Genomic DNA, 18,352 nt, shown 5'->3' with positions numbered 1-18,352 from the left:
AATTTGATTGTCTAACTCCAGTTTGCATCTTATTGGTTCTTTGGCAATTACTAAGCTTTTTGTTTTTTGGGCTGATATTTTCATATTCATTTCTTTTGCGTTAATGTTGAACTCGTGCAATAATCTTTGTAGGTCGTCTTCGCACTCTACTACTAACACGGTATCATCAGCGTAACAGAGTAGTTTTATCTCTCTATTGCCCATTTTGTACCCTCTTTTTTTCTTCACTTGTTCTATTATTGCATCCAATATTATGTTAAACAGTAGAGGGCTTAGTGAATCTCCTTGCCTGATTCCTGTGTTTGTTTCTATGGGTTCTGTTATTATTCCATTTACTTTCATTACTTACATATATGTTTTCTATCAGTTTTATGATATCCAGTCGTAAATTTTTCTCATATAGTAGGTGTATCACATCTTTTAATTGGATTCTATCAAACGCTTTCTCTAAGTCTATAAAACAGAAAAAGGCTGGTTTGTTATATCCTAATGATTTCTCCGCTATTTGCCTTGTCACAAAAACTGCATCGTTACATGATCTTCCACTTCTAAATCCTTGTTCATCCGATATATTTATGCACGCCCTTATTTTCTCCATAAGTATTTTTGTTGTGAGTTTCAGTGTAGTGCTCGGTAAATTTATCCCTCTATAGTTACTGGGGTCTGCCCTATCACCTTTCTCAAATAACGCTATCATTTGAGTGGTTCTCCATTCTTCTGGAATTCTTCCTGTATTTATTATTTTGCTTATAAGGATATTCAGTTCTTTGTGAAGTCTATCTTCTCCTTATTTTAAAAGTTCATTAGCTATTCTATCTTTCTCAGGAGGTTTTCGATTGTTCATATTTTTTAAGGTGTTCTTTATATCTTCCTCTTTAATTTCTGTTTTCTCATCCGATTCTAATCCTGGTGTTTCCAGTTCTCTGTAATTAGCTGTTTGATAGAGGTTTTTTAGGTAAGTTGTCCATGTATTTGTATCAAAATATTTTACTTATATTAATTTCTTCATCTCTGCTCTTTGACCTTTTATCATTTTCCACATTTTCTTTTGCATCCCATAAATGTGGTGCTCCATCTCTTTTGAAAATGCTTCCCAATGTTCTGTTTTCTTCCTTCTTACTATTGGGTTTAATTCATTTCGTACTCTTTTATATTCTTCATATGTTTGTCGTCTCGTTCTTTTGGACTTGTATTCTAGGTAGATTTTCTTTTTTCTTGGCATTTTATTTTTATTTCTTCACAGAACCATGGAGTTCTCCTTTTCTTTCGTATATGTTTACTTATCTTACGTTCTCCAAGTGCTTCAGTTGCTGCCATTTTGATATTATCTCTGATCTTCCTCCAACTTTCTTCGATGTCTTCATCCGGTGTAATGTAGTTTTCATTCAGTACTTTTTGCAGTCATCTCTGGTATAGGTCTCGTGTTGACAAGTCTTGTAGCTGTTGTACCTTTATTCTTGTCTCACATTCAACAGGATCTTCTTTCCGGTTTCTTTGTAGCTGTATTCTGATTTTTCCAAGTACTAGGTTGTGATCGCTTCCAATATTAGCTGCACTTAAACATAGTATGTCTAGTACTTGAGAGTGGTGGATGTTTCTGTTTGTCAATATACACTGTGTCCGTAAAGTATGGAACAAATTCTTTTTTAGCTAAACAGAGTATTTTATGAAATAATTCTGAAACACGTCGATTTTTGATTTTAATTTACCGTATTTTAAAATAATATTCTAATATACAGGGTGAATTACTTTTAAGTAATGACGTCACCGTCATTTTTTTAAATGGAACACCCCCATTTTGTGTCAATTTTCGGATTACTCTAGCTGAGCTGATTCCAAAAATGTATCACATGTTGATTCAAACTGGTACAGGGTGGACAAAAATACAATACTTTTGTGTGTGCTCATAATATTAAATTTTAATTAATTTTTGATATTAAATTAAAATATTAAATTAAACAATATCAAAAATTAATTAAAATATGAAAAATACAATAAGTATTTTTGATAATATTGTTAATTTAACTAACGCGTTACTTTATGAACACACACAAAACTATTGTATTTTTGTCCACCCTGTACCAATTTGAATCAAGATGTGACACATTTTTGGAATCAGCTCAGCTAGAGTAATCCGAAAATTGAGACAAAATGGGGGTGTTCCATTTAAAAAAAAAATGACGGTGACGTCATTACTTGAAAGTAATTCACCCTGTATATTAGAATATTATTTTAAAATACGGTAAATTAAAATCAAAAATCGACGTGTTTCAGGATTATTTCTTAAAATGCTCTGTTTAGCTAAAAAAGAATTTGTTCCATACTTTACGGACACAGTGTATAATCAATAACAGATCTGTGTCCTCTTGTATTTTGGAATGTATATTTTTGTTGATCTTTGTGTCTGAAGAACGTATTGTTTATTCGAAATTCGTTCTGAGAGCAAAAGTTAATAAGTAGTTCTCCATTTTCATTTTTGTTGTCTTCATTGAATCGTTGCTTTATTCCTGGTATAATAATGTTACCGACTCTTGCGTTCATATCTCCTAAAATGTATATTATCTCATTGGCTGGTATTTCGTCGACTGTTTGTTGAAGCTCGTTATAAAAGTGGACGTTGTCGGCTTTAGGTTTGCAGTTTTCTGGGCTATAAACTCCTATAATATTTATTTCCTTTTTTGATGTATAAATTCGAGCTCCTGAACCGGAAGAATCGGATTACCAGACATTGTGTTTTTTCCTGATTTTTTATGTAAAAAATATGTTGATGTTTTTCAATTCTTTTAGGCTGTATCTATTAATTTTTCAAAAAGGTAATACCGGCATTGAAAAGAGCGTAAAAATAGTTTTTAGGAAATATTTGAGCTTTTTAGTTATGTTAACTACCATGTAATAAATGCCTAACTTATCTTCATATGTGCTTATATGCGGCAGATTCGTGCAAATATTATAAGAATTATTGTGAATTTAATGGTAGAAGCATATAATTTAGACCACATACTACACATACAAAGCTTCAAATATAGATACGATAGCATCTCAGATTTTGTCTTGTACAAAAAAGGCGAGCATTCAAAATGTCGACTATACATATGTGACTAAGCACGATAATTTTTGAACGAAAAGTCCGTTTTTAACCAAATTAGGTTTAAAGGTTCTTTTTTTTTATGTATAAGATGGAGCTTGGAACCGGAAGAATCGGTTTACCACCGGTTTACAATAACTCTTATATTATTTGCACGAATCTGCCGAACATAGGTACATGTGAAGATACGTTATGCATTTATTAGATGGTAATTAACATAAGTAAACACTGGTCGGGAAGAATCGGTCTTGGGTGGGCAGCATTTGGAAAACTGAGAGAAACTTTTAAAAGTGAGTTACCCACATGTCTAAAGAGAAACGTATTCGATCAGTGCGTCCTCCCAGTCTTGACGTACGGATCAGAAACACTTACCTTAACTAAAGCCTCGGCTACCAAACTAAGAGTCACGCAGAGAAGAATGGAGCGGTCAATGTTAGGAATAACTCTGCGAGACAAAATCAGAAACGAAGAAATCAGGAGAAGAACAAAGGTGACTGACGTCATCGAGAGGATAGCCAGGTTGAAGTGGAGATGGGCAGGACACGTAGCCAGAATGACAGATGGGCGATGGACGAAGAGGTTATTGGAATGGAGGCCAAGAGAAGACAAGAGAAGCGTCGGTCGACCGCCTACAAGATGGACTGACGACTTAAAAAAGGTAAATAAAAACTGGATGAGGGCGGCGCAGGATAGATGGGGTTGGAAACGAGGGGAGGAGGCCTATGTTCAGCAGTGGACTTTTGAGGCTGGATGATGATGAACATAAGTAAAAAGTTCAAAATATTTCCTTAAAATATTTTTACTCTATTTTTAATGGCGGTATTAACTTTTTGAAAAATTAATACATACAGGGTGAAACAGTTGAAAAAAAACCACATATTTTTCCATAAAAACAAGGAAAAACACAACTTTTGGTAAACTGATGTTTCCTGTTCAAGACATCGATCTTATACATAAAAAAAAAGAACCTATATACCAAATTTGGTTAAAATCTGACGTCTCGTTCAAAAGTTATCGTGCTATTAGTCAGATATGTATAGTCTCCATTTTGAATGCCCGCCATTTTTTAAAAGACAAAATCTGAGATGGCCTCATATCTAAATTTGAACCTTTATATGTGTAGTATATGTGGTCCAAATTATATGCTTCTATCATTAAATGCACAATAAACAATTACACAGCCCAACAAAAAAATTTTTTGTCTTGCTGCGCAAAAAAAAACAAATGATTTTAGTTAATTCATCTATGCAGATTCCAATATACAAACCTTTTCTTTGGATCAGCTTCAGTTTTCGAGATGTAACATACTTATCAAATACTTAAATATTCTTACATTTCTGTATATGCCACCACTATAATTGCAATATGTTTATAAACAAACTTAACAAACTCTAAGACAAATGGGCAAATGAACAAAATGGCCTATTTTGGTGTTCATTTAGGAATTCAAGACAAATCCTGAGCTCCACATGCAGTGTGCAAAACTTGTATTGAAAACTTGCGACAGTGGACGAAAGAACAACGAAATGTTTAAATTTGGTTTTCAAATGGTATGGAGGGAACCAAAAAATCATTTTGACGATTGCTATTTCTGTCTAGTAAATATAAAGGGCATTAATCTTAACAATCGACATATGTGAACATATCCTAACCTGGATTCAGCAATAAGACCAATTCCACATCAGCTTGAGCAGATACCCATTCCAATATTTAGCAGTCTACCTATGTTACCAGAGGATAATGCCGAAACGTTATTTGACGAACTGCAGACTAATAGATTTGAGGAAGACGACAGTGATTTTGAAGGGGATTCAACACGTCTTCAGCGCTTTACTCAGGAAGACCTAAGCGATCTTATCAGAAATTTGAACTTTTCAAAGGATTTTTCCGAGTTGCTTACCTCCAGACTTAAAAAAAAAGAATGTTCTTCACCCAGACTCCAAAATTACATACTACCGTAATAGAGATAAAACATATTTTGCCTTTTTTCTCAGCAAGATGATATGGTTTCTTATAACAATATTAAAGGACTGTTAGAAAAAATGGGTGTATCGGAGTATAAACCAGATCACTGGCGTCTTTTTATCGACAGTTCCAAACGAAGTTAAAAGTGTGTCTTTATACATAATGGCAACAAATATGGAAGTATACCAATTGGGCATTAGAGTATTACAATTCAATATTACCTCCACAGCCACTTAGACCGTTTCCCAGAAAATCTTCACCAAGATATCAAAACAAAGGAAGAGGGGTATCAGGGAGCTGAGGCTATCACATGATGGCGGATTACTGCTGGAGTCTTCCAAGAGACCGTCCTTTTAAGCCTTTGCAAGAAAATCATATAAAAGGAAGTTTTTAGGTGACGCCGAATAACAATTTTTTGTTGCGACGCTGCCAGTTTGATTAGATGAAAATTAAGTTTTTTGGCAGATATTTGTGATGATTTTTGTAAGTACATTTTTGTACAATAAATATCTTACTTTTTATTCGTATTTGGTTTATTTTATGGATAGCAGCACTACATAGGTATATGTAGGTAGTGCTGCGTTAAATTACCCTACATGTATGTTAAAAATGTGATCTGTTGTCGTATTTTCTGAAGACGATCTAATGGAGCAAATCTGGTGGCATTTTTGGATGCAGCAGACCCAAATTACCTAGAAACAGTAAAAAAATTTCCCGCAGCAAACTGTGTGTTTACGTGTTATTGGTTTACATATTGGCTGCACTAATATAATATCCTATAAGAGTAATAATATCACTTTAAAACAAAAATGGAGAGGAGCAAAACGACTCAAGGAAACTATCAAATATAGTAGAGTCCTTCTATAGCGAAATATATGACACAAAACAAGAGCCTGATAATAACACAAAAGAAAAAAATCTAAAAAGGAAATTAAAAATGTCAACTCTAAAATTCTACCAGATATAGACGTATATGAAATTGAAACCCCCTATCTCAAATGAAAAATAAACAAAGCTGTCGGTTCAGATGGAATAATTGTTTAAATGCGGATTAGGAAGGTGACCCAGCTATAGAGGAGCTAAACCTCATATTTAATCGATATGAAAAAGGCAGAAATACTTCACAATTGGAAAAAGAATATTATAGTACTGTTATTCAAAACATGAGACAAAAAAGACTAAAAAGCTACATACCTCTCTCATTACTCTCACCAGTATATTTATACAAACTCTTTTTTAAAATTATATCCAATAGACTAACAATTAAAATGGACAGTTATCAGCTGCTTGAACAAGCAGGTTTCAGAAAAGGCTTTAGTTCCATAGATCATCTCATTAATATGAAAATATTGATGGAGAAGATAAAAGAATACTACCTAGATTTATGTTTAGCTTTGGCAGACTATGAAAATGAGTTTGATAGTGTCGAGATATGGGCGATAGAAAAAGGTCTAAATACCACCAGAATAATAATATACTCCAGGTTTAGGCAACTCTTACGTAACATCTATAGACCAGCGTAACTAAGACAGTCGAATGGAAAAATAAAACAAACAAAACTAATCCTATAGCAATCCATAGTTCTTATTACAACCAACCAAGAAGAACTAGCCACAATGCTGACTCAACTATCACAGGTATCAGAATTGATATGATTAAAATGAACATGAGAACAAAAATCATGACAAATACAAATGACAGAATAAATAGAGCGCAAAATCTCTTCCTGCTACCCCTAATATCAGGTGGCTTAACCATACGAACTAATAAAGAGGATGTCCTATTAACCAGGGCATCCAAAGTAACGTTAAATACAAGACCTCCTCATTCAGTATGTCCTTCGATGGGGAGGGGTGGTGGTATAGCTTGGGGGTTAGATAAGTAACACTCCATTGTGGAATGTGACCGGTTTGATCGTCGGACATGTGTGTCCCACTGTTCTATTGGAACACACACGTTCCCCGGGGCTGTGCTTGAACGTGTCTGTGTATGTATGTGTGTAACGTAAATATTGAGGTTGTTGACGAATGTAATATATCTACGTCAAATATTCAAAGTTAATAAAGAGCACCAAATAGTTGAAGTACAAAGAAGAATTAGATTGGCGTGGCAGCGTTTGGAAAGTTTACATGGATACTATAAGGCACAAAGATACAACAGTACCCAAAAACCCGTGTATTTGATTACTGCATCCTTTCTGTTTTGACGTATGACTCAGAAGTATCGACATTAACAAAGGCCAACATAAACCAAATAGAAATAACTGAAATAGAAGTGTAAACATCTATGTTTGGAAAAAAACTGCAAACAGAAAATCAAATAAATGGATAAGAGAAGCTTAAACAACTTTTACAACAGGGTGTAAGTGAAGATTTGCAAGCCGCAATGCGAGACAGTAGGGATGGCGGTTTTTGACAAAACACCGGTTTTCGGTTATACCGGTTTTTTTGCTAACGGTTTAAACTGGCGGTTATAACCGGCCAAAAAAAACCGGTTTTTGGAAAAACCGGTTCGGTTTTTGGAAAAACCGGTTTTCGACTTTTTTTAATCCAATTGGTTACAAAGTTACATTTACAATACACTTTAGTTTGGGATACTCCATTTGACTCGATATCATTATGATCAAAATTAGTACTATCGAAAGAACATGTATTATTTTTTACACGTTTGTATATCTGTAGAATAGGTACATTTTAACTCATTTAATACTTCCTGTATGAGTGTATCGTTTTGAAAACGTAGCGAAATTCTTGGAGATTCGTATTCGTAATCAATAATTCGATATATTCATAGTCAAAGCATTATTTTTGGTATTCAGAAAAAGTAATTCACCCACTTTCAATGTCAAGAGTTAAGTGTGAAAGATAGATGATGTTTGCGTCTAATTCAACCAGATCACTTCTTATGTAAATATTATGATTACAAATACCTTTTCATGGAAATATAATAAAACTTAATAATTGTTTCTGGCTGATGTGACATTTCACTTTCAATTTGCTTCTGTATTTTATAAAATAAAATAAAATTTGAATTATGGTTTTGTTTGGAATAATTACTTGAGAATAATAACTATTATTGGGATCCAAAATAATACCTAACCTAATCCTAACTAAAAACATAATAACCGGTTTTTACTTTAAAAAGAAAAAACCGTTTATAACCGGGACAAAAAAAGTTATTGCGAATTAAAAAAACCGCTTTTAGGTTTAAACCGGTAGGTTTTTCCCATCCCTACGAGACAGCAAGATAAAAGATGGAATGCTGAAATACAAAACTGGAGACCGTGGAAAGGAAGAAGTGGAAGAGGAAGGCAGAGGCGATAAAAGGGCGATATTGTAAAATCTGCAGAAACTCACTAAAAAAGATCAACCAAGGACAGACAGATATGGTGAGATAAGATTTGGCGAAGGCCTATGTCCAAAGTTGGATAGAAATGGGCTAAAGAAAAAGATTTTTTAACTCAAATATTACAACCTAAAGAAGGGAAATAAAAGAAATCGTATGAACACTATACCAACAATTTTGGGTGGCGCATAAGTCGACGATGAAAAATCAAATTTTTTATTTATGGACTGGATAAATAAATTAAAGGGTACCTGGCTAAAATGGGCAAAACTCGCGCACCCCAAAGTGATATTATCTATTCAAAAATAGTGAATAATAAGCATGCTATTAAACGGTCGTAGAAAGAATAGTTTACTTACTTCAGTATCTTGGAACTTTAACCCATATTTTGTGATTGCTTCATCTATAAAATATACGTGTTTGTTAATATAGACAAGTTATAATATATTTATATTATACAGAGCCTCCATAAAGTGACGCATAAATTCATTATTTCGTAAACGGCAAATTAAAAACACCGAAACAGGTCGATTATTATTTCTAAATCTCGAATGTTTGACATAATATGGTACTAGTGACGTCATCCATCTGGGCGTGATGACGTAATCGATGATTTTTTTAATGAGAATAGTGGTCGTGTGATAGCTCATTTGAAAGGGTATTCAATTCTCTATTCAACAATATAAAGAGTAACATAATTATTTATACAGGGTGTTCAAAAAAGAATGTAGGTATGTAATTTATTTAATTCAACATACGTTTTACTGTTATCAGAAAACAAGGAAGAAGTATTTACTTGACAAACAAATATTGTTTTTCGCTTAAATTCAATGTTAAAGCTGCCACCCACCTGCCTCTTGGCAGTTTGAACATTTCGTTTAAGCGAAAATCAATGTTAATGTTTCAAATTTTTTTTTTGTTTTCTGACCCTTACCCTTTCAAATGAGCTATCAGAAACATGACCCATGTCTGTAGTGTGATATGCATGCCAAAACATTGTATTTTAAAAATAAAAATCGACCTGTTTCATACCATCACCTTGCTGAGCACAACTCTTAAACTTTTAATAAAAATACTTGCCAATAAAATAAATGCAGAATACACAATTAGTGAGAAACAAGAAGGTTTTAGGAAAAATAGGTCCACATTAGACGCCATATTCATAGCGAGATAAATTGCTGAGAAAGCACTGGAATATAATAAACCTGCATTTATGTGCTTTATAGATCTGACTAAGGCCTTCGATTGTGTAAGATTGGAAGATTTGGTAATGCTAAGATTGCTAAAGGAGAAATACCAGCCCAACAAGATGATAAAGGTACAAGATAATACGAAGAACGAAACCAGATATAAGTCGAGAATGAAATAACATCGGAAGTAGAAATCAACTCGGGAATCAGGCAAGCGGTAGCTTGAGCCCATTGCTTTTTAATTTAGTAATGGTCAAAATCATACGAAACATTAAAGTTACTGGAAAATGATATAACATGACAGAAAAACAAATAGAAATCCTCTGTTATGCTGACGACGTGATCTTAATCTGCGATAACGAGGATAACCTTCAGCGAATGGCACAAACTTTCAATACAGTGGCGAAGAACTACAACATGAAAATATCAAGAGCTAATACAAAATCCCTGGTAGTGTCAAGGGAACTCATATGATGCAAATTAGTAATTAGCAACGAATTTATTGAACAAATCTCGAGATTCCAATATCTGGGAGTCGAAATATATAGCTATTGAGATACTAAAGAGAGCGCCTGAAAGTAAGCAAATAAACCCAATTACGTGTCAGGATATCTGAGGGATGTCATCTGGAGAAACAAAGAGATGAGGCTGGAAGGGAAAGTACGCATATACAAATCATGTGTAAGACCGTCATGACCATGACGTATGCGGTAGAAACAAGATATGACATAGCAGAAACCAATAGGATATTGAGAACATTAGAAATAAGAACGTTGAGATCAATAACTGGAAAAACACTGAGAGACAGAATACCGAACGACAGAATAAGAGATCTCTGTAACATACAAGATATAGTACGGTGGGTAATACAGAGACGACGAGAGTGGAATCAGCATGTGACCAGAATAAACAGCGAGAGAATAGGCCGTATAGCCAGGGATTCGAAGCCAACAGCCAAGAGACCAATAGGAAGGCCCTTTAAAAGGTGGCGAGATAGCTGGCAGTCAACATTACAGCTACGAATACAAGATCAAAATTGGTTAAGAACAGGCCAAGAGGTCTAATATAAGAAGAAGAAGACCTGTTTCGGGATTTTTCCTCAAAGTAGCTGGTTTACGAAATAATTAATATATGCGCTATTTTATGAACGCACTGTAGAAACTAAAGGAACAAAAATATTAACAAAATAGTAACAAAAGATACAAATTTTACATACTTGGGTCTTAGTTGTAATAATAGAAGAAACAGGATCTCTAGAAGCCTAAATCAATAGCAGATTTATTGAAAAAACGCTATAACTGTATCATAAAATGAACAAAAAATTGACTTATATTGACTTTTGGCACTGAATGATGAGTACTGACAAAGGAGAAAAATATACCCTATAGAGATGAAATTTTTATGAAGAGTTATAGGGGATAACAAACTGGATACAACAAGGACTGCAGATATAAGGAACGAACTGACCAATTAAAACCAAAAGAACAGAAATAGATGAGTTGGTGGAGTCATCCACAACGGTTGAAAGATGCCATATCAGTGATAAGTGTACGGTAAGTACAAACATTGAAAGACAAAAAAGAGAAAGAGGAAGACAGATATGGAATGAAGTAATCGGCAAGATATTGGAGATAAGGTGAGTGGCATGGACAGACGTAAAAAGAGTGACACGATAGCACAAAGAATGGAAGATATTTATTCAGAAATAAATTAAACCTTACACCGTTATATATACGGTAGAAAGGTTTTTGATGGTATGGTACCTTAGAATGGTACCATAGAAGACTATTTTGAATAAAAATTATTGATTCACAAAACTAGTATATTTATAAAAACGATAGAAAAAGGGGAACTCAGAAAAAGTTAAAAATTTTATTCCATGTAAAATTTAACTCAAATTGTGAAAGTTTAATAATATCAACATAAGATCAGAAAACGAAGAAAAAAATATAAATCATTTTTATCCAAACGTTGACCTTGCAAAGGGTTGTACTGTCGTTTACACATAATATGTATATTAACAATATATTATATTATAAAAGGTACCTACCATCATCTTGAGCTTTCACTACATTACATAAACAAATTTGAAAAAAGACAAAGGTCACCAGCAGGTGACATTTTCTGAGGGCCATCATCTTTCTATCTGCCCATGAAAACTTTTGAAACGTTTAAGGAAATGAAAGCTATCCCATTAAAGTAATAATTGCCATTCAATTATTTTTAATTTTTGCCGATTATACATTAACATTTATCCTAATTAAACCTACTAACAAAGGTATAATGTCATTAGGGTTCAGAAAAACAATATAATACAAAATGATAAATAAAATATTATCTTCTAACGAAGGCAAACAATTATTTAAAATGGAATATTTTGGGGTATTTAAAAAATTACTCTTAATGAGTGCTTTGTGAACTTGTAAATTTTCCTAATGGCACTGTTGCAAACAAGCAAAAAAACAATTTGACTGACAGTGTATTATTTTGCACTCATTATTTAGTAGGCGAATTAAAGAGGCACTAAAAAGCTCAAAACGTATGAATTTTGTGCAGTAAGATGAATCGTCAAACTTTTTGCATTCGATTCGAGAGAGTGTCAGCAAATTTTGTGAACTAAATTAATCTGTGGGAGATGAAATTGCATTTTGTGATAAGAAAAATGCATTTTCGAAATACATCTCGAAAATATGAAAAATGAACAATTTGGAACTATTTTGGAAAATATTGACGGAAATGAGATCAATTTTTATACTCGCGTACTTTGGGGGTCGCTGAACAAGAATTTCATGACGGAGATGGTCTCTGATGTACCTGGTCGCCAAGCGTGGAAGTCGTCACCTGGAGTATTATGTTGTATTCATTAAAAATCGTCAATAACCATTACTTGGGGTTTTGGAGGTCGTTGAGCACGAATTTCATGACGGCGATAATCTCCCAGGTATCTGGTACCCAGGACGGTACTGGTCGCCTGGAGGTTTATGTATAGTCATTCAGAATTAGTCAATAGCCATTACTAAAGTATTTTGGTGGTATCCGAGCACGAATTTCATGACCGCGATGGTTTCCAAGCTATCTGATGCCTGGTACCAGGTGCCCAGGGTGGAACTCGTCGCCTGGCGTTTTATTATATATATATAATCATTAAAAATTAATCAATAACCATTACTCTTTGGTTTGGGGGGGGGGGTCACTAAATATGAATAATTTTTCATTAGTAGACTTTCTCACAATACTTCACAATACTTCTGTAGTATATCTAAAGGTTATTTTTAAATTTTGGCGCTTTTAAAGAAGTTTGTAACATTGATGAAATGCCAGCAAAAAAGCAATTTGACTGACAGTGTATTATTTTGCACTCATTATTTAGTAGGCGAATTAAAGAAGCACTAAAAAGCTCAAAACGTATGAATTTTGTGCAGTAAGATGAATCGTCAAACATTTTGCATTCGATTCGAGAGAGTGTCAGCAAATTTTGTGAACTAAATTAATCTGTGGGAGATGAAAATTGCATTTTGTGATAAGAAAAATGCATTTTCGAAATACATCTCGAAAATATGGAAAATGAAAAATTTGGAACTATTTTAGAAAATATTGACGGAAATGAGTTCAATTTTTATACTCGCGTACTTTGGGGGTCGCTGAACAAGAATTTCATGACGGAGATGGTCTCTGATGTACCTGGCCGCCAAGGGTGGAAGTCGTCACCTGGAGTTTTATGTTATATTCATTAAAAATCGTCAATAACCATTACTTGGCGGTTTTGGAGGTCGTTGAGCACGAATTTCATGACGGCGATAATCTCCGAGGTATCTGGTACCCAGGACGGTACTCGTCGCCTGGAGGTTTATGTATAGTCATTCAGAATTAGTCAATAGCCATTACTAAAGTATTTTGGGGGTATCCGAGCACGAATTTCATGACCGCGATGGTTTCCAAGTTATCTGATGCCTCGCACCAGGTGCCCAGGGTGGAACTCGTCGCCTGGCGTTTTATATATATATATATATATATATATATATATATATATATATATATATATATATATATATATAATCATTCAAAATTAGTTAATAACCATTACTCTTTGGTTTGGGGGGGGGGGGGCGTCACTAAATATGAATAATTTTTCATTAGTAGACTTTCTCACAATACTTTTATAGTATATTAGTATATCTAAAGGTTATTTTTAAATTTTGGCGCTTTTAAAGAAGTTTGTAACATTGATGAAATGCCAGCAAAAAAGCAATTTGACTGACAGTGAATTATTTTGCACTCATTATGTAGTAGGCGAATTAAAGAAGCACTAAAAAGCTCAAAACGTATGAATTTTGTGCAGCAAGATGAATCGTCAAAATTTTTGCATTCGATTCGAGAGGGTGTCAGCAAATTTTTTGAACTAAATTAATCTGTGGGAGATGAGAATTGCATTTTGTGATAAGAAAAATGCATTTTCGAAATACATCTCGAAAATATGGAAAATGAAAAAGTTGGAACTATTTTGGAAAATATTTACGGAAATGAGTTCAATTTTTATACTCGCGTACTTTGGGTGTCGCTGAACAAGAATTTCATGACGGAGATGGTCTCTGATGTACCTGGTCGCCAAGGGTGGAAGTCGTCACCTGGAGTTTTATATTATATTCATTAAAAATCGTCAATAACCATTACTCGGGGGTTTTGGAGGTCGTTGAGCACGAATTTCATGACGGCGATAATCTCCGAGGTATCTGGTACCCAGGACGGTACTCGTCGCCTGGAGGTTTATGTATAGTCATTCAGAATTAGTCAATAGCCATTACTAAAGCATTTTGGGGATATCCGAGCACGAATTTCATGACCGCGATGGTTTCCAAGTTATCTGATGCCTGGTACCAGGTGCCCAGGTTGGAACTCGTCGCCTGGCGTTTTATTATATATATATAATCATTATATAATCTTTCAAAATTAGTCAATAACCATTACTCTTTGGTTTTGGGGGGGAGGGGGGGTCACTTAATATGAATAATTTTTCATTAGTAGACTTTCTCACAATACTTTTATAGTATTTCTAAAGGTTATTTTTAAATTTTGGCGCTTTTAAAGAAGTTTGTAACATTGATGAAATGCCAGCAAAAAAACAATTTGACTGACAGTGTATTATTTTGCACTCATTATTTAGTAGGCGAATTAAAGAAGCACTAAAAAGTATTTTATAGATTTATTAAAATAACATCACAAGAAACTTATTGGGAAAATATTACAAAATGTATATGTAACAGTTCAAGTTGATTATCCAGTTGGAGTTGACTCCAACTAGTTGGAGTCAACTCTAACGGCTGGTTTCAGTAAAAGTTGATTATAAATATAAAATGAAGATTTATATTCAACATTTACTAGTAAAAGTAGACTCCAACTAGGAAAAGTATACTCTTCCCAATGCCATTTAGTAAAAGTTGATTCTGATTCACACAAACAGCCGATTCTAGAAATTAAATGTTACTGAATATGTTCAAATTAGTCTAGGCTGTATCGTCGCCCCCGTTAGGTAAATTACTCCGATTCGAATTATTTGCACAAACTTACTAAACAAGAGGTCCTTATAACAAATCTACTGGGTGCCAGGCAGTAAAGTTGACACCATCTATCTATCGCCCGTCGGCAAATTCAAACAAAAATATAACTCCAGACCATCTTTTACCACCTTTAGTCCAGACAAATTAATATATGTATTTAATATATTTTTACCACCAAAAATGAGATGTTTTAATCAAATATTGCTTCAAATATAATCTGCAGAATAATTTTGAATTCACGTTCCGCTAATGAACTTGCTTTTTTGTCCTTAAAAGTAGAAAAAAGTTTCAATTCTATTGCTTAATATTTCATCTAAATATAATCGTGTAACAATTTTAACTGTACTAATGCCCAAGTATACATTTTCAAGTGTTTAAACTGATTGATTTACAATGAGTAACCCGGTTGTAAAAATACCGGCGTGTGCCTTAACAAAAGGGACATCGGTTACTCGAATTTCAAAACAATACAAATGTTATCTGTTTGAATTTGCCGACGGGCGAAATATTTATGGACCCGACTTTACCTTGATCGATACATTGTTTAAACAATTTTTTTAGACAAATTCACAAAAATAATTTTTTCACTTCGAGTAATTTTTTAGTTTATTTGGGTTATTCTGAGCAAAAAAAGGTATTTTGTGATTTTTCTCTAAAATTGATTGTTGTCGAGTTATACGCGATTTAAAATTTGAAAAATACGAAAATAGCCATTTTCAAGGCTTAATAACTCGGTTAAAATCCATTATTATGAAAGTCAGAAAGTGACCAAATCAAAGTTTATAGCCCCCTCTACAAGATCCAGCAGAAATTTTTTGTCACTATTTTATTACTAAGCTTTATCTATAATTATTAACAATGAGCGCTAAGTGCGTATTAGGCGGCCGTCAATGGTGAGTGCTAAAGAGATGCACCATTCCGGCCGTTCAATGGTGAATCTCACTCGCACTCACATTGACAGCCGACTCAATACACGCTTAGCGCTCATTGTTGATAATTAAAAATAATATCTTATTAATGAAATAATGACAAAAGTATTGAAAGAAGAATGTTACTTTACCTGCCGCGATTATTAATCAAATTAACCGATATTGAATGTAAGTGGTCAATGGCAGCAATCGATTATTTATTTGAGTGAAATTAAAATTATTTACTTTAATTATTAAAAATATTGAACAAAATTTATCTTATTATTAATACAATTTATGTCAAAAAGTAAAATTCTTTAGTGTTTCGCAATTATATTCATACAAAATAGATTGTTACTTCAGACACACTTAAAGGGCACCCAAAGTCTGAAAATTTATTTTTTTTAAGTTTTTTGCGTTATGATTGAAAATTATTCTCTGACATCTTCTCTTTTCAACGATATATAACACATTATAGTACAAAATATCCATGGTTACGAAACTATTTATTTTCTGAACGTCTGCACTCAACCTACCGTGTACCAGTAGCTTTATAACCTATTAGAGTGTTTTATGTTTGTGCGATTTCCCGAATACTAGGTTTTTAACTTTTGATGTCAGATATCTCTGGATTCTTAGATGATACAAGGTCCAACTTTTTACAGTGGTTGTAGATAGATAATGTCTAGTCCCGCGTAAAGTTTTATTGAAAAACGTATAAAAACAAGTAAAATAAAAAATAAAATCCAAACTTTTTTGGTTTTTTTTTGTAAGAGTATTTTAAAAAAATTTAAAATAAATGTTTCTTTCACTTAAACTTTACAAAAATCTACGCGGGACTAAACAATACATTTAGTTTCAAAATAAAACAAAAATTAGGTCTCTAAGTGCTTTGGTTGCAGAGCTATGTGACATAATGTTAACATTGTCGTTAAATGGGACTTTGGGTGCCCTTAAACCCTTCATGTACTGCTATCTATATTTACAATTTTCACACAATAAAACCTTTACATCAGCGGTTCTCAATCTTTTTGAGTCCTAAAGTTTCTTTTATTATATTTCTATATTTTTAGATTGTATAATCAAGATTTACTATGTACTACTATTTTAAGTTTTTGTGTGTTTTGTGTACCACCGCAAATAATGATATGTACCACCGGTGGTACATGTACCACAGATTGAGAACCGCTGCTTGACATAATATGAGATAGAGTAGATAAAAATTATTTTTGTGAATTTGGTTAACAAAAATTGGTTAAACAATTTTTCGACCGCGGTACCGCGTGACACCCTGTGTATTTGTTATAAGGATTGTTATACGGATGTATTTCTTTGAGTAAGTTTGTGCAAAAAATCGAATCAGAATAATTTACCCAACAGGGGCGACGTTACAGACTATACTAATAAGTAGTTGAAACGGTCAAAACAAAGAAACGCACACTCATCAAAAATGCACTTGAGATTCTCGTATAATCAACATTTACTGAATCGATCCAGGAAGAGTCAACTCCAACTAGTAAAAGTTGATTTAAATTTTTAAAATCAACTTTTACTGCTCGTTTCAGTTGGAGTTGACTCCAACTAGTTGGAGTCAACTCTAACTGAGAATCAACTTGAACTGTAACATATATATAGAAATATAAAATTACAAAATATTTTACCTAAATTTATATGATATTACTTTGACAAATTCTAATCTATTTATTTTACATTCTCTTAATTCTAAATTTTTTTCATTTAGGTTGTTTGTTTTTGCTGTATTTTCCGCAACAATTTTTTTTTGGTGACGAAACATAATTCATTTTAATGTAGGTATTTATTTGAAATTGTAAAATTATATCAATAAAATTATTAATGTTAGGATAAGGGCAGTAGAAAGAAGAATTATACTTGGAATGAAAACTTTCCCATGGGTTTGTGGTTCTCTGTAAAGATGAAGAGTCCTCAGCATAAAGATGTGGAGGAAATGTCGAATTTTCAGATACGTAATTATGCATTGATTACAAAGGTACGAGTACACTTTAGATGACCAAAAATAAGCATTTTTTCAAGATTTTTTTCTCAGAACCTTTATTAAAAATGAACATAAAACTTTTTACATATTAACGTCCAACTCTTAGAGAATACAAAAAATGTATCATTTTTATTTAAGCACGTACACTAATATTGTAGAGGGCGCCAATGTCGATACCTCAAAAAAATTGTTCCGATGGCGGACAGTTAATCTCAGGATTGGGATCTCTGAAACAAAAAAATCGTAAGGCATTTGAAAAAGGAAGGTTTCCTACGTGATAATTAACCACC

At 33.3% G+C, this 18,352-nt stretch overlaps 1 protein-coding gene across 1 annotated transcript in view; it reads right to left on the bottom strand.

The window, feature by feature from the left end:
- The window catches only part of LOC126886778 (uncharacterized), a 58,002-nt gene extending 46,217 nt beyond the window's left edge, over positions 1 to 11,785 (bottom strand). The window contains exons 1-2 of the mRNA XM_050653810.1: positions 11,636 to 11,785; positions 8,755 to 8,798 (exon numbers count right to left, since the gene is read on the bottom strand). Of these exons, the coding sequence (XP_050509767.1) occupies positions 8,755 to 8,798; positions 11,636 to 11,723 (132 nt within the window). The 5' untranslated portion in view covers positions 11,724 to 11,785. The remainder of the gene's footprint in view (positions 1 to 8,754; positions 8,799 to 11,635) is intronic.
- Positions 11,786 to 18,352: the final 6,567 nt, after the last annotated feature.

This window comes from Diabrotica virgifera, chromosome 6, assembly GCF_917563875.1.
Source record: "Diabrotica virgifera virgifera chromosome 6, PGI_DIABVI_V3a".
Classification (NCBI taxonomy): domain Eukaryota; kingdom Metazoa; phylum Arthropoda; class Insecta; order Coleoptera; family Chrysomelidae; genus Diabrotica; species Diabrotica virgifera.
Note: the sequence above shows the minus strand (reverse complement) of the source record. Positions and strands in the feature narration are given on the sequence as shown.